At 40.6% G+C, this 17,505-nt stretch overlaps 1 protein-coding gene across 2 annotated transcripts in view; it reads left to right on the top strand.

Moving 5' to 3' along the window:
* The first annotated feature begins 4,589 nt into the window (after positions 1-4,589).
* Positions 4,590-17,505, top strand: part of ANO5 (anoctamin 5) — a 96,157-nt gene continuing 83,241 nt past the window's right edge. For both annotated transcript variants that reach the window (XM_005612220.4, XM_070273438.1), the window contains exons 1-2: positions 4,590-5,434; positions 15,741-15,790. In XM_005612220.4, coding sequence (XP_005612277.3) covers positions 4,669-5,434; positions 15,741-15,790 — 816 coding nt within the window. In that variant the 5' untranslated portion in view covers positions 4,590-4,668. The remainder of the gene's footprint in view (positions 5,435-15,740; positions 15,791-17,505) is intronic.

Raw genomic sequence — 17,505 nt, forward strand, 5'->3', positions numbered from 1 at the left:
TAGCATAAAGCACAGAGAGGTCTGAGCTTGCCTCTTCTGTCATTTGCTGCCCCCACTTGCCAAAGGTCCAGCATCTGTCTTCAAAGAGAAGCCAAGAGATTGGTGCTCAGATGGAAAGACAAAGTCCTGATTTACTGTCTCTCTCTCTGCTGATTCCACTAGTTTCTTTAGATCATTTTTATAATTTCTTCAGAATTAGAAAATTATTTCTCAGAATGGCACTTGGCGCTCTCAGAGCCACAGGCCACTGTAAGTGTGTAATCCAATTATTCCTCCAGCTGCTAGAAAGCAAAGGGCCTTGGAGGAGTCGGCTCCCGACTTAGGGAAGAGGAAATTGGATGATAGACCTTGGTCATACCCTTCATTCAACACATATTTATTGAGAACCTTTCTGTGTCAGGCACCAACCTACATGCCACAGATACAAGTGAAGAGAACCAGCAAAACCTCAGCCTCTATGGAGCTTATACACAAATAATTATGCAGGAGCAAATAGATATTCAAAGTCAGAAAGAGATAACAGCTATGGAGAAAAATCATGCCAGCTAAGAGGAGAAGGATGTGAGATGGTTGTCTTAGAGTGCTCAGCAAAGCTCTTTCCAAGAAAGTGACATTTGCATAGAAAACTGAATAGTATAAGAGAAGGAACCATCAAGCATCTGTGTGAAGATCTTCGTGGGAACAGCAAGTGCAAAGTGCTTGGGAAAAGGTTGGGAAAGTGCTTATGGTGTTTGAGGAACAGCAACAAGACAGTGTGGCTGGAACGTGACAAGAGAGGTGGGAAATTATTAATAGAGATTTAGCCAGGCCCAGATCATGCACATATAGTGTTGCAGTCGTGCTGACAGGAAAGGGGTTTAGGGCTCCCCTAGAGGTAAAACGGCAAGCAGGACAGTGCCCTTTGTAACATCAGTTGCTGTTGTAAGCAGGCCTGGGAGAGAATAACACATCCTTGTTCTTTGTCTTTTGCTGAGACAGTGACATCTCTTTAGTCTGGGAATCAGTGCCATTTTTCTAGTTACAAGGCAGAATAGATGCACCATCCTAGGCAATATATATGCGTATATATATATATATACGCATATATATTATATATAATGGCAAATATCAAGCACACATGTGAGTGCTATGTATTAAACTGGCTGGCTGATGACCACGCTGGTTTCAGAGGCCAGCCTGTAAAGGGAGCTTTTTCTAGGAGAGGGAAGAATGCAAGAGGGTGGGCAGCAATGAAAGTGCTAGTAAACAGGACTAGGGCTTAAAAAAGTCAGGATTCAAAGAGAGAAATTTTGCAAATAAAGAGACTTCGCCCTGCCTCTGAAACCAGGGGGTACTGAATGAGGAATCTGTATGGAGTCAGAAAGAGCCTACAAATTCCAGAGAAACAGTTAAAGCAGCGTTTTGAGGAGAAAACAATCCCCACACCTAGTGATCCTACTTACTGGTAAATTGATAACCTTCCTTCTGCCAGTCAATAAAACTTTCTCATGTTTGTTACATTTCTATTGTTTCCAAAGCCCTTTCATGAGTGTGATTTGTTTGACTTTCTTATCAACTTTGGGAAGTGGGCGGAATGGCTAACAGCCTTAATAGTCACAGATGGAGGACCTGGAGCTCAAAGAAGCAAAGTCATCTGTTCCCGGTCACTGTGCTGTTTGGCTCATTAAGGGACAGAGACAGAGATAGAATGCAGGTCTTTTGACTCCTGATTCAAAGCTCCATACATTAGAGCACACTATTTTACCTGGATGGTAGTGATGTTGAAAATATATGGATAAATGAAATTTTTAGTGGCTTAAAAAAATAATGAATGCCTGGTCGCCCAAAAGGAGGAAGAAATACATTCTAGGAGTTAAAGTCTTGATATGTGGAGAGATTGAGAAAGTAGATTAATCCAGATCACAGAACCGAGGGGCCATATCCTAGCTTTAAACACCAGGGGGGAGAAGGATGCATTAGATGACCTCCTGGAGCCTTTTCTGGCCTCCAGAGTTGAGGTCATGAACTTCCCCTCTTCAGAGTTAAATCCATCTATTCAGTCAGGCTGCCAGAATAAGAAATATTCCCATGCAGGTGTCCCTCACATGTACACATTTACCTTTCATACAGCTCAGGCTTTCTCACATTGTATACAGACCCCCCTAAAGGGCTTTTCCCATAGCAAATTCACACTTTTACTTCTCTGTTGGCAAGCAAGTATCTTGAGCTTCCAGTTGACAGTTTACTTTCCTAAGTATCACCATTTATATCTTTACGGCTGTGTTTCTATTATCATTTGAATACTTTTGTATACCATCCTTAGTATAGGACACAAAGGGCATTTTTTTTTTAAAAAAGGCACTATTAGCTGATTGTAATAGCATTGAAACACAGGCTGAAATCATTTTGAGAGCTAGAAAAGACAACTTTTGGACCCCAATCCAATACTTAACTGTGTGGTCAATTACATTAAGGGAACAGGTATTCATGATTCAGAACATCCTTCTGGAAATGTTATGGTTTAAGATTGTGTCTAAAGAGGCAGGGCGTAGCGATGGAGGAAATGGACAGATCCTAAAATTATGAATGGATAAGCAACATAAAATTTGTTAGTGATAAGAATACAGAGAAAATTTCTCCAGATCTAAAGAGGTGTGGATAAGATAGAGACCTTCACCAAAAGAACACAAGGAGCTTTCAACTTTTTGTTAACAAAGTTTACTGGAAGTTGATAAAATATCAACTAATTCAGCATTCAAATATTCCATTTAATTTCGTGCAAAATGTGAACATTGAATGTCATCTTACAGTGCTACTTAGAACATGGTGCAGAATCAAGAAATGTAAAACGCATAATTTATAAAATTATAGAAAAATAATTTTATTGTGTTTATTTTTATTTATTCTATGTAAAGCAAAGACTGTTCTCGTCTGTTAAATTACAATATCCACAGCACCTAGCAGAGTACCTGGTATACAGGAAGAACATGAAACAAATCACGTTGTAAACATTTTATTAGAATCAAACAATGATTAATAATCAAGAGGTAAAAACAAATACTTGTAATGCAAGCAGCAATTTATTATAATTATGTGCAAGTCTATTGCTTGACTTACATGTTGATGCAAATAATCCATAGTCAATCTACAAATCAAAATTGAGATGAGTTTATTCTGAGCCACATTTGAGAACTATAGCTCGGGACCTTCTTTCCCCAAGGAAGGAAGGGCATCGAAGAAGTGAGGTGTACAGAGTGGTTATATAGCATCTTGGAACAAAGTGCATACATCAAACATGACAGGACTATCTCTTTTACTGCTGTCACCAGATGCTTAACTGGCACAGCAGGTCGGTGGTCAGCAGGTCAGTGGTCACAAGGTGAGCACAGCAGGTCAGTAATTAATCTTTAGTTTCCAGGAAGAGATGCTTATCCTTAAAGAAATGCCAATATGGGGGGAGCTACATCTCCATCTTTAAGGGCATCATTCTTGTCTTTGGGATATAGAAAATGTTTAAAGCAGACGTACAGTGCATGCTTAACAGGCCACGTCAGGCACTTTTGGAAAAACAAGGTCAGGCCGAATTAGTTTTAAACCAAATGGCTTCCTCATATATTCCAATATATCCTATTGCTTTTCATTTCTTTGTCACATGTATACTGGCATTTCAAACATAATTCCAAATGCATCAAGTAAGGAATTACCTAATTTCAAATCACTTGACCAGAACTGATGTATTCCCAGAGGTTTTAATAGGGAACAGATAGCAAGGTACAGAAATAAAACGTGATTTCTAGTTCCACAGTTAACCATGACCTTCCCCTAAACACTTCTCTCTAGGCCTGTTTCTTCACCTATAAAAGATAATTCTCAGTTCTAAAATGTCAACAGAAAGGGGAAAAAATAGAGTAGCTTAGAACTGAAGAAAGGTCAAGTGTTCCTTGGTCATCTCCTCCTTGTCATTCCCATCCCTGTCCCAAGCTCCCTCCCTCCTCAGCATCTCAAGGCCCTCAGCTCAGATCTGCACCTCACCCTTAGCTCATCATCGGTCATCCATATTTCTCCCCATTAGACAGTAATTCTTCTTATCTCTCAATTATCAGGGAGCTGGCAGTGGACAGGGTCTCAACAACACAGAACCAATTCAGAGGAGCCTGTGAAGAATGGGACCATTCACGCTGCTTGAGGTTGAAGCGCCGGAGTCGCTAAGGACATTGGAGGTGGACCAGGGCTCAGCGTACATGGGTTAGTTCTGAGAGCAGCTAAATTGTTAGCACATTATGCCAGGATGCTACACCTGCTCTTCGAAACACCCCTACGAGGTTGGAACTGCTATCGTTCTCATTTAAAGATGAGAAAACTGAAGCTTATAGAATCTTGCCCAACGCCATCCAACTTTTAAGGGGTAAGATTAAATTCAAATTCAGGCCAAAATATATGACTTTCCCCCAACTGTATTAAACAAAGATCCAGTTCGGCGTCCAGAAACCAGGAGAAAAATCAAAATCCACTCGCCCGACGCGGGAGGAAAGGAGGGGGCTGCTAGAATCTTGGAGGCGCGGGTCTTAAGGGGCGGGGCGGGGTGTTCCTTAAGGAAACGGGGCTTTTTCCCACCCGACAAAAAATAACTTCCCAAGTGGGAGGGGGTTCCCTGCGAGTGCCACCCTGCGAAGGCGCAAGGCTGGGCAGATGGAGGAGGATCAGGCCAACTGGCTGAGGGCGCAGCTGGCCCGGCGGCGGGGATCGGAGGAGGAGGGTTCGGAGACAGGGGAGGCGGCAGCCGCGGGGTACCAGGAGTCCGGGACGGGGGCCGACCCGGGGGAATGGGACCAGCGAGGCTTGTTGACAATGGAGCCGACCGGCCAAGAGAGCCGGGGGGCGGCGAGCCCCGAGTGGGGACGGGAGAAGACAGGCTCCGAGGAGGGAGGCGAGGGGACCGGCCCCCAGGAGGCGGCGGAGCCGGGGCCGAGCGGCTCGGGCGGGCCGGGGGGCGGGGAGATGGCTGCCCCCGAGGTCGAGAGGAGGAGGGAGGGGCGGGGAGAGGCGCGGGAGAGCGGGAGTGGAAAGGAGGCGGAGAGGCCGGGAGGCCGGCCGCCCCGCACGTTCCGGGAGAGGTACTGGGAGGGGTCCCGGGCGCGCTACCGGGAGAGGACGGAGAGGAAGTGGACGCCGGGCACCAAGTGGAAGTACCGGCTGGAGAGGAAGCCCCAGGGGCTGAGGAAGCCGAGTGCGGTGGACAACGGGGAGCGCGACGTCCTCCCGGAGGAGACAAAGGAGACCTTGGTGGGCTGGGTCCCGGACCAGGAACCCCGGCAGCCCACGATCCGATTCACTCTCTGCCCCCGATCTCGCCGCCAGTCGCAGTGGTCCTCTCCCTGCCGCCCCTCGGGCAGTGTCATCAACGAGCTGGCGAAGATGGGAGACCCAGACGTCCTGGAAATGGTGCAGGAGAAAGGTGGGAGCCGGCGGAAGGGCGCAGGGGCAGATCGGGCTCCGCGCGGACCCCGCCACCATGCGCGCAGCGACCCCGGGGGACGTTGGCGGCTCCGCGGCCTGGATCCCGGGGACGTTCGCGGAACGGCGCGCCTTGCGCGAGACGGGGACTGCGAGAGGAACGGCCCCTGCCCGGGGCGGGGGTGGCGCCCCGCGATTTCCCCTGCTTCTCCCGCAAGCTTGGGACCTGTGTCCCGTGACCCCCGGGGTGCCGAGACCACCCTCGTTGCTCCCCTGGCCGCGGGGCGGTGAGGTGATGCAGGCAGGCGAGGCGAGCGCGCCGAGCGTGGGAGCTGAGGGGCCCGGGCCTCTGACCCCGGGCGCCGGGAAGAAAGGATCCCCACCGAGAGCCGCAGCCGTGGGTGCATGACAGCGGCCCCGTGTGTGCGGAGCCGGCCCTCGCTTGAGTCCTTTTGCCTCTCTTTATTTGCTGATTACCGCTCACGCTTTGAGACCCTTCTTAATTACAGGAGGGGCAGAATCTAAGGTGGATCACCTTGGGATCCTTAGGCGCTTGGGAACGCTGCTGTTTTACCAACGTTCAGTGCATCTTTATTTCCAGTGAGAAATATTTGCTTATTATTTGCGAAGGCCTTTGTACGGATTTATATTCGCTGGCTCTGTTTCAGTGCACACATTTTCCTAAAAATGCACATATTTTTCTGAGTCTATCTCCGGGACCCTCAAATGACACCCAGTTACCTCATTGACACTGGTTTTTATGTCTTGTTTAGTATTAGATCTACACATGGAAACAGTTTTTCTAAGTGATGAAAGATCTAAGCAGTTTTACTATTCAGTCTTCAAACGCCCCAAGAAATACAATGCGTCATTGGATCCTCCTTCCCTTTCTTAACAGCTCTGTTGAGATATACTTTACATGCCGTAGATGTCACCCATTTCAAGTGTACAATTCAATGGTTTTTAGTATATTCACAGAGTTTTGCAATCCTCACCATAATCTAAATTTAGAATATTTTCATCATACCAAATAGAAACTTCTTAGCCATCACTTCCCATTGCCTACCCCCAGCTCCAGGCAGCCACTCATCTATTCACCGTCTCTCTAGATTTACCTGGTCTGTACACTTCATGTAAATAGACCAGCAGAATGTGATCTTTTGTAACTGGCTTCTTTGCTTTAGCATAATATTTTTAAAGTTCATCCGTATTGTAGCTTGTATTGGTTCGTCATTTCTTTTTATTGCCCAGTAACATTCCGTTGTATAGATATGCCACACTTGATCCATTCATCAGTTGGTGGGCATTTGAGTTGTTTCCACTTTTTCTGCTACTATGAATAATGCTGCCATGAACATTCATGTACGAGTTTTTGTATGAACGTATGTTTTCATTTTTCTTGGGTGTATACCTAGGAGTAGAGTGGCTGGATCATGTGAAGCTCTATATTGAACATTTTGAGGAACTGGCAAACTGTTTCTAAGTGTCTGCACCATTTTATATTCCTAGCAGCAATGCATAAGGGTTTCAATTTCTCCGCATCCTCACTAACACTTGTTATTGTCTGTCTTTTATTTATAGCCATCCTAGTGGTTGTGAAGTGGATCTCAATGTGGTTTTGGTTTGCATTTTCCCAATGACTAATGTGCCAAGTATCTTTTCCTATGCTTGTGGCCATTCACATATCTTCTTTGGAGAAATGTCTTTTTAAATCCTTTGCCCATTTGAAAAATTGAATCGTTTGTCTTTTTATTACTGCATTGTACAAGTTCTTTATGTATTCTGTATATGTGATTTGCAAATATTTTCTCCCATTCTGTCAGTTGTCTTTGCAGGTTCTTGATGGTGTCACTTGAAGGAACTCCCCTCTTGTTAAAATCAAAAAATATTTTAAAGATAGAGGGAAATATAACTAATGAAAACTTTAACTAATGGCTCTGCTAAACAATACAATAACTTTAGTTGTTAGGGAAAATGATTCGTATTGAGTGGTGCAAAAGAAGTTAAATGACTTTCAGGTGTATAAAGTTGGAATCCCCTTTCTATACTTATTTAATAGTTTCCTCCTTTGCTGAGAATTACTTTCTGTTGTAGTTTCAGTAATCCAAAGGTCGAAATAGATTTTTTTTTTCCTTTAAAGCATTCACTAATTCCTTATGATTAGGTCTTCTGAAGTAAAGTTATGAGAAGGTACAGAAATACATTCTTCACTGAGGGAAGAGTGGAGGAAAAAAATGTGGAGCATGTAACTTTCTATGTATAATGAAGGAAAAACTATCAGTATGGCGTTACAGAGATTGCCCATTACTTTCTTTCAGGTGTTAGAAAAGTATGATCTAAGTTCACATCAGCATGATTTTACTTCCTAGAATGTGTACTGCAATTAGTCTTACTTCAGCATGAGCTGATCCAGCAGCTTGGGGCCATCCCAGGAAGGTTTTAGAATTTTTCCCAAGATGATTTCAGTTTTCCTTTTTCTTGGCAAAGGCCTTTGTAATTTATTGATATTCCCCCTTGTTGTGATTGCAGATTTTGCCACTGATATTGGTGGAGATAGGAGAAAAAGATATTGATGTGGAATACCTTATATATCATGAGCGGGTCTAGTAACCGCATCCTGCCCGTATTCTTGCTTCCCGTTTTCTTCATAGGTCCAGAACCCAAGCAGCAGAGGAATGTGGCACTGGCGTGAGCAGAGCCTAAGCAGCAGGGTGATCCAGGCCATTCAGATGACTCGTATTTTTCTAAATGTTTCTGTTATTTTGCTAGGCTGGTTTTATTGCCTATTATTGAGAGCTGTGTTATTACTAGGGTTATATAAAAACGGCATTGAATGAAGATGTATTTTGTTTTTGTTTTTAAATTATTTATTTATTTATTTATTTTGAGGAAGATTAGCCCTGAGTTAACATCTGCCTCCAATCCTCCTCTTTTTGCTGAGGTAGACTGGCCCTGAGCTAACATCCGTGCCCATCTTCCTCTCCTTTATATGTGGGACGCCTGCCACAGCATGGCTTGATGAGCAGTGCATAGGTCCACGCCTAAGATCCGAACCAGCCAATGCCGGGCCACCAAGGCAGAACGTGGGCAATCAACCGCTGCGCCACTCGGCAGGTCCCTGAAAATATATTTTTTAACAGTGACAATCGAATGAATTTTTCAAAGCCCAGTTCTAAAAATATGTTTCTTCCTGGAGTTTAATGACACGGTTATGAAAACAAAAGTGCTGATTGAAGAAGCCTGAAAAAGGCTGGGTTCCACCACATGAATTTTTAGGAGCTACTTTCATTTCTGTGTTTTAAAATATAAATGGATTTCTTAAAGTAAATTTACTGATATCGGTAAGCCTACATGTTGTATATGATGTATTTCCGAAATTGCCTTTAAAGAGTAAATATGAGAAAGTTAAACAATTGATTTACATGTGATAAGATTTCTTCCCAGAGAGAGAATGTGAACATTTTGCCTTTTTGACATAGTAGTTAATGAGATATTTCTGGGTTTCGTTATGTTTTCTCTGAGGTTATTTTCTTCACAATTGAACATATTAAGCAATCAGTGATCTCCAATTAGCTATTTTCCCCACTATCTAATAATTTTTAAAATGAAATTCTCAGGGCAAAGTGTAAAAGAAAATTTAAATAGCTATGTAAACAAAGACTGTAGTAAAATGCCAGTGTCGCTGAAATCGAACTATTGACTGGTTGATGTTGTAGGGAAGTTATGATTTGAAATATTCACCTTTGGCTGATTAATGATTCATTCAGCTTCGGAAAAGACAGTTTTACAGTTGAATGTAAAGTTGCTTGCATCTTTCCATCTACATTAAGCATTGTATTTAACCAAACCACCTGTCCTTTAGTAAGGGGATATTTCATCGCATGTATTTATTTTATGCTGCTGGAGGGAGTGTAAAGTGAGATGACCATTTGGTAAATGCAAGGGCTATTTTTGGCTTCTGCATTTGCTGGGGTGTGTGTTCTTAGTAATGTGCTCTCAAAGCTCAGTCTTTGGCCTGGTTTTACTTTTATCTCATATTTTGTGTTTCTCCAAGTGATTGGCATTAACCCCGTCATATCTGGTTTCTAGCCCATAGGAAGACTATAGTCATGTCCGTTGATTTTAGAGGAAGTTGGAGGAATGACAAGCAGCTGACTTAGAGGTGTTGGCTTCAGCTCCTGCCTCTTCAGCCAGGTCTCTGTTTTGACAGAAGTTTGGTGATTAGGCATAATTGTCGCAGCTTTTTAGACTCACTGAGTGTGAAAGTGTGTCTTCGTCTATGGCATGTGTGAACATCTGTGTGTGTGCAAGCCAGAGGGAGCTAGTGAGCATTGTGTGTGAGAGGGAGCATAGTGTGAGAGGAAACACATCTATCCTCTTTAATCTTTCTGCTTTTCAGAAAAGGATAGAGTTTATACAAAGTGTGCTCCCCTATGGAGCGAGGTGTAATTGGCCGAGGTTCCCAGAGAGGGAGCAGGTAGGAGGCCAACCCGGGGAGCAGGTGAGGAGGTTTCAGGCCAGGCCTGAGAGGACGATGTCAAAACTGACAAAATGTGAAAAATCAGCAAGCGTTAACCAAAGAAGAGAACAGTTGTTACTTCTGGGGAAAGGAAGCAGCAGGTTGAATGAGGGTGTTAAGAGAGAACTAGTAGCCGTAGGAGATAATCTGGAGGAACCCTAGCGTCCCTTTAACACTTTCTCAAACGAACACATTGCATCAAGTCCTGGTCCCGGTTTGAAAATGCTTTTTCAACTAGTTGTTTTGTGTTAAAAGGAGCAAAAATAGTTATAGGAGGGAGGAGTTAGTACTTGCAGTTTTTCAACTTTCTCTTCTAAAAAATAGAATTATGAATACTCTTTGAACCCTAGCTTAGGGCTTGCACTTGTCTGCTCTGTGCTTGGGACTGTATTTAGTTCTTCTGCGTAATCGTGACTGTTTTTGTCCTCGAGAAAACAAAAGCCTCCATGAGTCAGTGCTCCAGGGGAATACTTGGTGAAGCAAGACATGTATTTCTTAGCAGCCCATTCTTTACTCAGTATATGAGTTTGTTAGCTTGGTCTCCTTTTCATTCAAAAATCCAATGAGACGTGGTCAAGACATTGCGGAGTTTGGCGCTGTGCATCTAGACAGTATTTATGGGTAGAACCCTATGAAGCTTTAGATTTTTCAAATAATTTTTACTTACATTTTTAATCTTTTAGATGAGAAAACCTGCACTCAGGAAAGTTAGTAATAGAGCTATAGTTAGTTAAAGTTTGTTAGTTTTCATACTTGATTTACAATAACTATTAACTTTTTAATGACAGATCCTGCATCAAGGAGATCTCGGTACAAAAAAGAATTTTGTCTTTATTCTGACACTCTAAAACTTATCCCAAAGAATTTAAGACAGTTTTGAAAATTAATGAAAGAATAAAACATATCCTAATAATAATATCAACAAGAATAACCAACGTTCATTGACTTCCTATGTGCCAATGACTTCGTGAAGCAATTTACATGCGTTATCTCATTTAATGCTTACACAAACCTCGTGAGATAGACCTCAGTACCATTTATATGATATTTGATAGCTTTGAATCTGTGTCTTATTCTTAAGTGGCAAGGAAGGCTAGGAAATGTGGCTTTTGTTTTTTGGGTGTTTTTTGTTAGAGCATATTGCTGCATCACATAATTCGGGTTTTGTTAGTAAAGAAGAAGGCAGACAAAGGATATTTGTGGGCGGCCCGCAGCTCCTGCTATATTAATTGCCCACCATTAATAATCTGCCCCATTTCATTAAATGGAATCTTCTTGAATTGCTCAATCCTAGGGTTGCTTCCGTCCTCTTTGCCCCTCAACTTGGACATCTGAAATTTGACAGCAGTTTGTTTCAAATTTTTACTCAATATCTGTAATCCGTTTACGTGTCTTCACATGCACCACCCCACTCCTGTGCAGACTGCTGGCATCTCCTGCGCTTCAGTGCGACAGCCTCATAATTTGTCTCCTTCCTCCGTGCTTGATTTCTTTTAACCCCTTCTCCACTCAGCAACTAGTGCTTTTTATAAACTGTAAATGTAAATACTATTTAAAAGCTTTTTTATAGCATATTGCTTCATTTGGAGAAAAATCCACGTGTACCGGGTCCTCCACAAACTGTCCCCGCACCATGCCTGTCCAGCATCTTCTCCTGCCCCTCTGCCATTTACCTATTTATCTCTAGCCTCACCTTCACTTCTTTGAACACCTCACATTGTTCCTGCCTTCCAGCCTGTATGTGTTCTCAAATGGCTTGCATCCTCTCGACCTTCAGATATCAGTATAAATATACTCCCTCAGATTTTCAGAGTTTCTCATATCTAAACTACAGCTCCTCCCCCCCACTCCCATTTCTCAACTCTGTCTGTTTTATAGCTTTTATCACAATTTTTGGTCTGTTTCCTCCACAGTACTGTAGATTTCTTGACAATAGAGAATCAACAAATGTTAGCCATGATCACCATCGTTATCATTATTATATTGATGGTCATTGTCAAGAACTGTGATAGGTTTGAGATTTTACTGAACTTGGAAGTTAGCAGGTAATCCGTCACAGTTTCGTGGATACTGGTAGAAGACATGAGATAGGTATGGATATTGGATCAGAGATAAAGGACAATTTATTACTCACAGTATTAACTGTAACCAGAGTAGCCGCATTTTGTGCCACTTTCCCAAGCCCAGGTTGCCACAGATTAACACAAAGAGGGCCAGATAATACCTGCATGTGTGATGGGTTGCAACACAGGAGAGCAGTTTAAGCTTAGGGAACTTTAGTCTTTTGTGTTGGTCAGTAATTATTCGCTCCCTTTGCTCTGGAGGGAGACACTGCTCCCATCTTCCAAGACTGTAAGCAAACCTACCTTTTGCTCCAGAAAGAGACACTGTCTCCATCTTCCAAGGCTTTTCACTCAACCAAGATCCTTGAAAAGATAATCCAGAACAAAGAGCGGTCAGTGTGTTACTTGCAAGATGCACAGAAACACGAGAGAGCCAAGGAGAATTGTCTCCCAACAATAAATGCCCTTAAGTATTCATCCATAAGTAGCATACTTTGGCTTTCCATAATTAACTTTATATAATTGAAATATTACAGTTTCTGCCTTTTTTTGCTAAACAGTTTTGGAGATTTATCCATGTTTTTGCACACTATTGGAAAATTCATTAGATTTTGTTGCTAAATATAATATGTGGTATGATTATACCACATTGTGAATATCCATTCTACTGTTTCTTGATATTTGAGATGATTTTGGTTTCCTAGTTATTCCCAATAGTACTTTGTGAACATTCTTATACATTCGCATGTGCACGTATTTCGATTCAGTTTATACTTAAAATAGCACTTTTCAAACTTTTAACTCTCAGGACCCCTTTATACTCTTAACAGTTACTAGGAACTTAAAAGAGCTTTTGTTTATGTGAGTTATATCTACTGTTATTTACCAAGGATAGCCACTTTTGCCACTTTAACATAATGCTGGAAGGTCTAGCCAGATGAGTTAAGCACATGAAAAGAAATAAAAAGAATCCAAATTGGAAAGGAAGAATTAAAATTATCTCTGTTCGAAGATGATATGATCTTATATGTAGAAAACCCTAAAAATTCCACCAAAAACCAGTTAGAACCTATAAATGCATTCAGCAAAGTAGCAGAATACGAAGTCACCACAAAAATCAGTTGCGTTTTTGTAGACTAACAATGAATAATCTGAAAAGGAAATTAAGAAGACTATTCAATTTACAGTAGCATCAAAAAGAATAAAATACTTAAGAATTAACTTAACCAAGGAGGTGAAAGACTTGTACAAATAAAACTAAAGACATTGTTGGAAGAAATTTAAAAAGGTATAAATAAATGCAAAAACATCCTAAGTTAGTAAATTGGAAGACTTTACATTGGTAAGCTATCAATACTCCCCAAAGTGATGTACAGATGCAGTGCCATTCTCATCAAAATTCCGATGATGTCTTTTGAGGAAATAGAAAAACCCATCCTAATCATACATATGGCTTTTCATGGGACCTCAAATAGCCAGTTAATCTTGAAAGAGAACAAAGCTGGAGGACTCACACTTCCTGATTTCAAAACTTGCCACAAAGCTCCAGTAATCAAAACAGTATTGCTGGCATAAAGACAGACTTAGAGATCAATGGAATAGAATAGAGAACCCAGAAATAAACTCTGACATACATAGTCAAATGATTTCTTTACAAGGGTGCCAAGACCATTCAGTGGGGAAAGAACAGTCTTTTCCACAAATAGTGCTGGGAAAATTGGATATTCACATGCAAAAGAATGCAGTTGGACCGTTACCTAACACTACATACAAAAATTAACTCAAAATGGATCACAGACCTAACCGTAACACCTGAAACGATAAACCTCTTAGAAGGAAACAGGGAAAGCTTTCACAGCGTTGGATCTGGCGCTGGTTTCTTGGCTATGACACCAAAGACACAGGCAAGAAAAAAGAAATAGACAAATGTACCTATGAATATTTAAAAAAATTTGCATCAAAAGATACTATAAACAGTATAAAGGCAGCCTACAGAATGGGAGAAAATAATTGCAAGTCATATATCTGATCCATAATATATGGAGAAGTCCTAAAACTCAACAATAAAACAAACAATCTGATTCAAAAATGGGCAAAGGGCTTCAATAGACATTTCTGCAAAGAAGGTGTAAAAATGGCCAATAAGAACATGAAAACATGCTGAACATCATAACCATTAGGGAAATGAAAACACTACAATGAGATGTCACTCAAATCCGTTAGGATGGCTACTATGAAAAAAACAAAAAGTAAGAGTTGGGGAGGATGTGGAATAACTGGAAACCTCGTGCACTGTTGGTGAATGTAAAATGGGACAGCTGCTGTGGAAAACAGTTTGCTGGTTCCTCAAAAAACTATAAATAGAATTCTCATATGATCCAGCAATTCCACTTCTGGATATATACCCAAACTAATTGAAAGGAGGATCTTAAAGAGATATTTGTACACCCATGTTGATAGCAGCATTATTCACAAGAGCTAAAATGTGGAAGCAACACAAATGTTCATGAACGGATGAATAGATAAGCAAAATGTGGTATACACATACAATTTAATATTATTCAGCCTTAAAAAGGAAGGAAATTCTAACCTATGTTACAACATGATGAACCTTGAGGACATTATTCTATGTGAAATAAGGCGCTCACACAATGGCAAACACCGTGTGATTCCACGTATGTGGGGAATTTAGAAGAGTCAAAATCATAGAAACAGGAAGTAGAATCGTGGTTGCCTTGGGCTGGAGTGAGAAGTTGTTAATGGGTATAGAGTTTCAATTTTACAAGATGAAAATAGTTCTGGAGGTGGATGGTGGTGATGTTGGTTCCACACTGTGAACGTGTGTAATGCCATTGAACTGTACACTTAAAAATGGTTAAAATGGTAGCTCTTATCACAATGAAAAAAACTGGGAAAGAACAAAAAAAGCTGTACAAATGGTAGGTTTGTATTTTCTGTATTTTCGGAATATATACTAACACTTCTTAAAATTACAGTTACTGTGTAGATGGGCCGTAAGCGGTAGCAATATTTTATTCCATTTCCATTGCGATTTTCTCCAAAATTTTTTATATGGAAAGTTTTTGACTTGAGAAATTTTTCTCAATGTTTTTCCAAGTTGGAATCACTAGAGAATAGGAATCTGAATTCCATACTGAACATTGTTTTGGTGTCAGAAACTTATTTGAAGATGTCTTCCAGTCCAAATGATTCAACACATAACATCCTGAAGATGTCTGTGCATCAGGAAGGTAATCCGGCTGATTTAGAAATGGTGGTGCTGTGTTAGGGCTTTACTTGCAACCGGTTTGGTTCAGTTCCTGGAAAACATGCAGATAGAATATTAAATGCCACAGAATGAGAACTGAGAGATGGCGACGGACGTCCCTACTGGATGTTTAACGCCCAGCAGTTTTGTAGCTGTGGGTTAACAGCTACATTTATCAGGGTTAAGTTGATTTCTTAATGGGTGAGGTTATATTCTACACATCAGTATTTGATGCTCTCCCCTCGATTCTAGACGGTTTTTGGTGCTGACTTCCTTTGAAGGCTGTTTCGAACAGCTTAGCTCCAGGAAGATCTTGGACAATTTCTTCCAGCATTTTTTTCTTTGAACTTTTTTGTTTGATTTTTGAGTTCTTGTTTTCTCTTTATACAGACTGTTAAAATATTCTGATTAGCTGGCCGTTTTGACACGTTCTTTTTTTCTTTCTTATTTAATTTAGGGAGAAGAACCAGTAGAGACCCAGACTATGCTTCCCATATAAATGATGAGGTAAGTTAAATTGTATGTATTAGCTTCCTGTGAGTCAGAACGAAAAATCAACACAAGGTTAGAAATGTCCTTCATACGAATACTTAGGTCTTTGTCCTTCAGTTACTTAGGACTCACACTACATTGTCTCTATTTTGTCTTCTAACCTGTTCACTTATCAGTAAGCAAAGCAAATTCCATGTTTCATGTAGATTTAATATTGGATCTCTCTAGATGTTAAAAAGGGAGCAAACAGAAGTTTGGATTTGTTTTAAGGCTTCCTGTGAAATAAACCCAGCTCTACCGAGACTTGGTAGGCAAGATAATAATATTTGGCTTAACACTTTGCTGGAGTATAATGCAGTGATGGCATTTATCATATAGTTATTAGTGTGTGATTAATGCTTATCGATGACTGTGCAGGAGTTCAAGAGAGTCAACCCAAACTAAGGAAACATATTAAATAAAAGAGTAAATCAAATTAAATATAAGTTGTAAATATACAAAATTGTCTTAATCAAAAATCTTATTTTACTTACATAAACTTGCAAAAAGATACCAACAATTCAGATTTCTTATATACGGCATCGAAGTATTCTAACAGTATTTCAGATAAAATAATCTTCCCTAGTTCTCTAGTTGACCCAGAGCAACACTCTTGGAGATAAATATATATCCTTGAACTGGGTTGTGGGTGTCTAGCCAGGTAGAAAAAGTTTCTTTAAAAATAGCTTGTTAAGAATGACTGAAATTCCCATCCTGGGGAAACACAACCTACTAGAAAAGGTTGGCTGTGTGCTAGTTAGCTGGATAAACTGGCTGGATAAGCTGGTTGGCTCAAGATTCCCAGAAGTTCTGGGATTCCTTTAAAAACTCAGTGACCAAAATGCCGAGTGCAACAGAGTATGAGCAGTGAAGGGACTATTAAAATCATTTAGTGCAGTGATTTTTACAGTGTAATTTGTAGACCACCTGAATAAGAATTATATGAAGAATTTCTTAAAAATGCAGACTCTTGAGCCCAACCTCAGACAATCAGTATTCTTGGAAATAAGGTAAGGAATCATGACTTTTAAAAAGCACCCTAGGTGATTCTTAGACATTTAAAGTTTGAAAACCAGTGTCATAAAACAGGGTGTCCACAAGGAAAGTGACGTAATTGTGGCACAGAGAAATGTGTATTGAGTAAGTGAGTCAAGACAGTTATCTAGAAGATAAAGAACATGCAAAGTCAAAGTCTTCATGTCTTTGGAGCAGATTGAGGAAAGATTTACCTTGTGAGATTGATCCAGTTTAAATGATAAGAAATATATTGTCATTTTCATTTTGGTCATATTAACATAATAATAATATACTCCTCAGAGATCTTTATAGGTATTGCTCAAGTTATTTTCAATTACAGTTCATATTGTTTGCTTTGTGTGTATCCTTCATATTTCTATATATTCCAGACTTAAACTTCTATAACAGAAAAACCACTTCATCCAGTCATATTTATGCAGTTCCCCATCCCTTTGCACATTTCAAGAGTAATGGATATTGCTTCCTTGCTTTCAACCTCAGATAGGTCTTCATTTGAAACAATTTTGCTCAGATTTCTTAAGCTTTACATTTGCCTTGCCAAACTGAGAAGTCTTATTTAATTAAATTTAAACCATAGTATTTTAGAAATATCATATGTCATAATTTTTAGTAGTTTTTTTTAGTGTTACTTTTATAGGAAGGCCACAAGTGAA

This window comes from Equus caballus, chromosome 7 (assembly GCF_041296265.1).
Source record: "Equus caballus isolate H_3958 breed thoroughbred chromosome 7, TB-T2T, whole genome shotgun sequence".
NCBI classification, from domain to species: domain Eukaryota; kingdom Metazoa; phylum Chordata; class Mammalia; order Perissodactyla; family Equidae; genus Equus; species Equus caballus.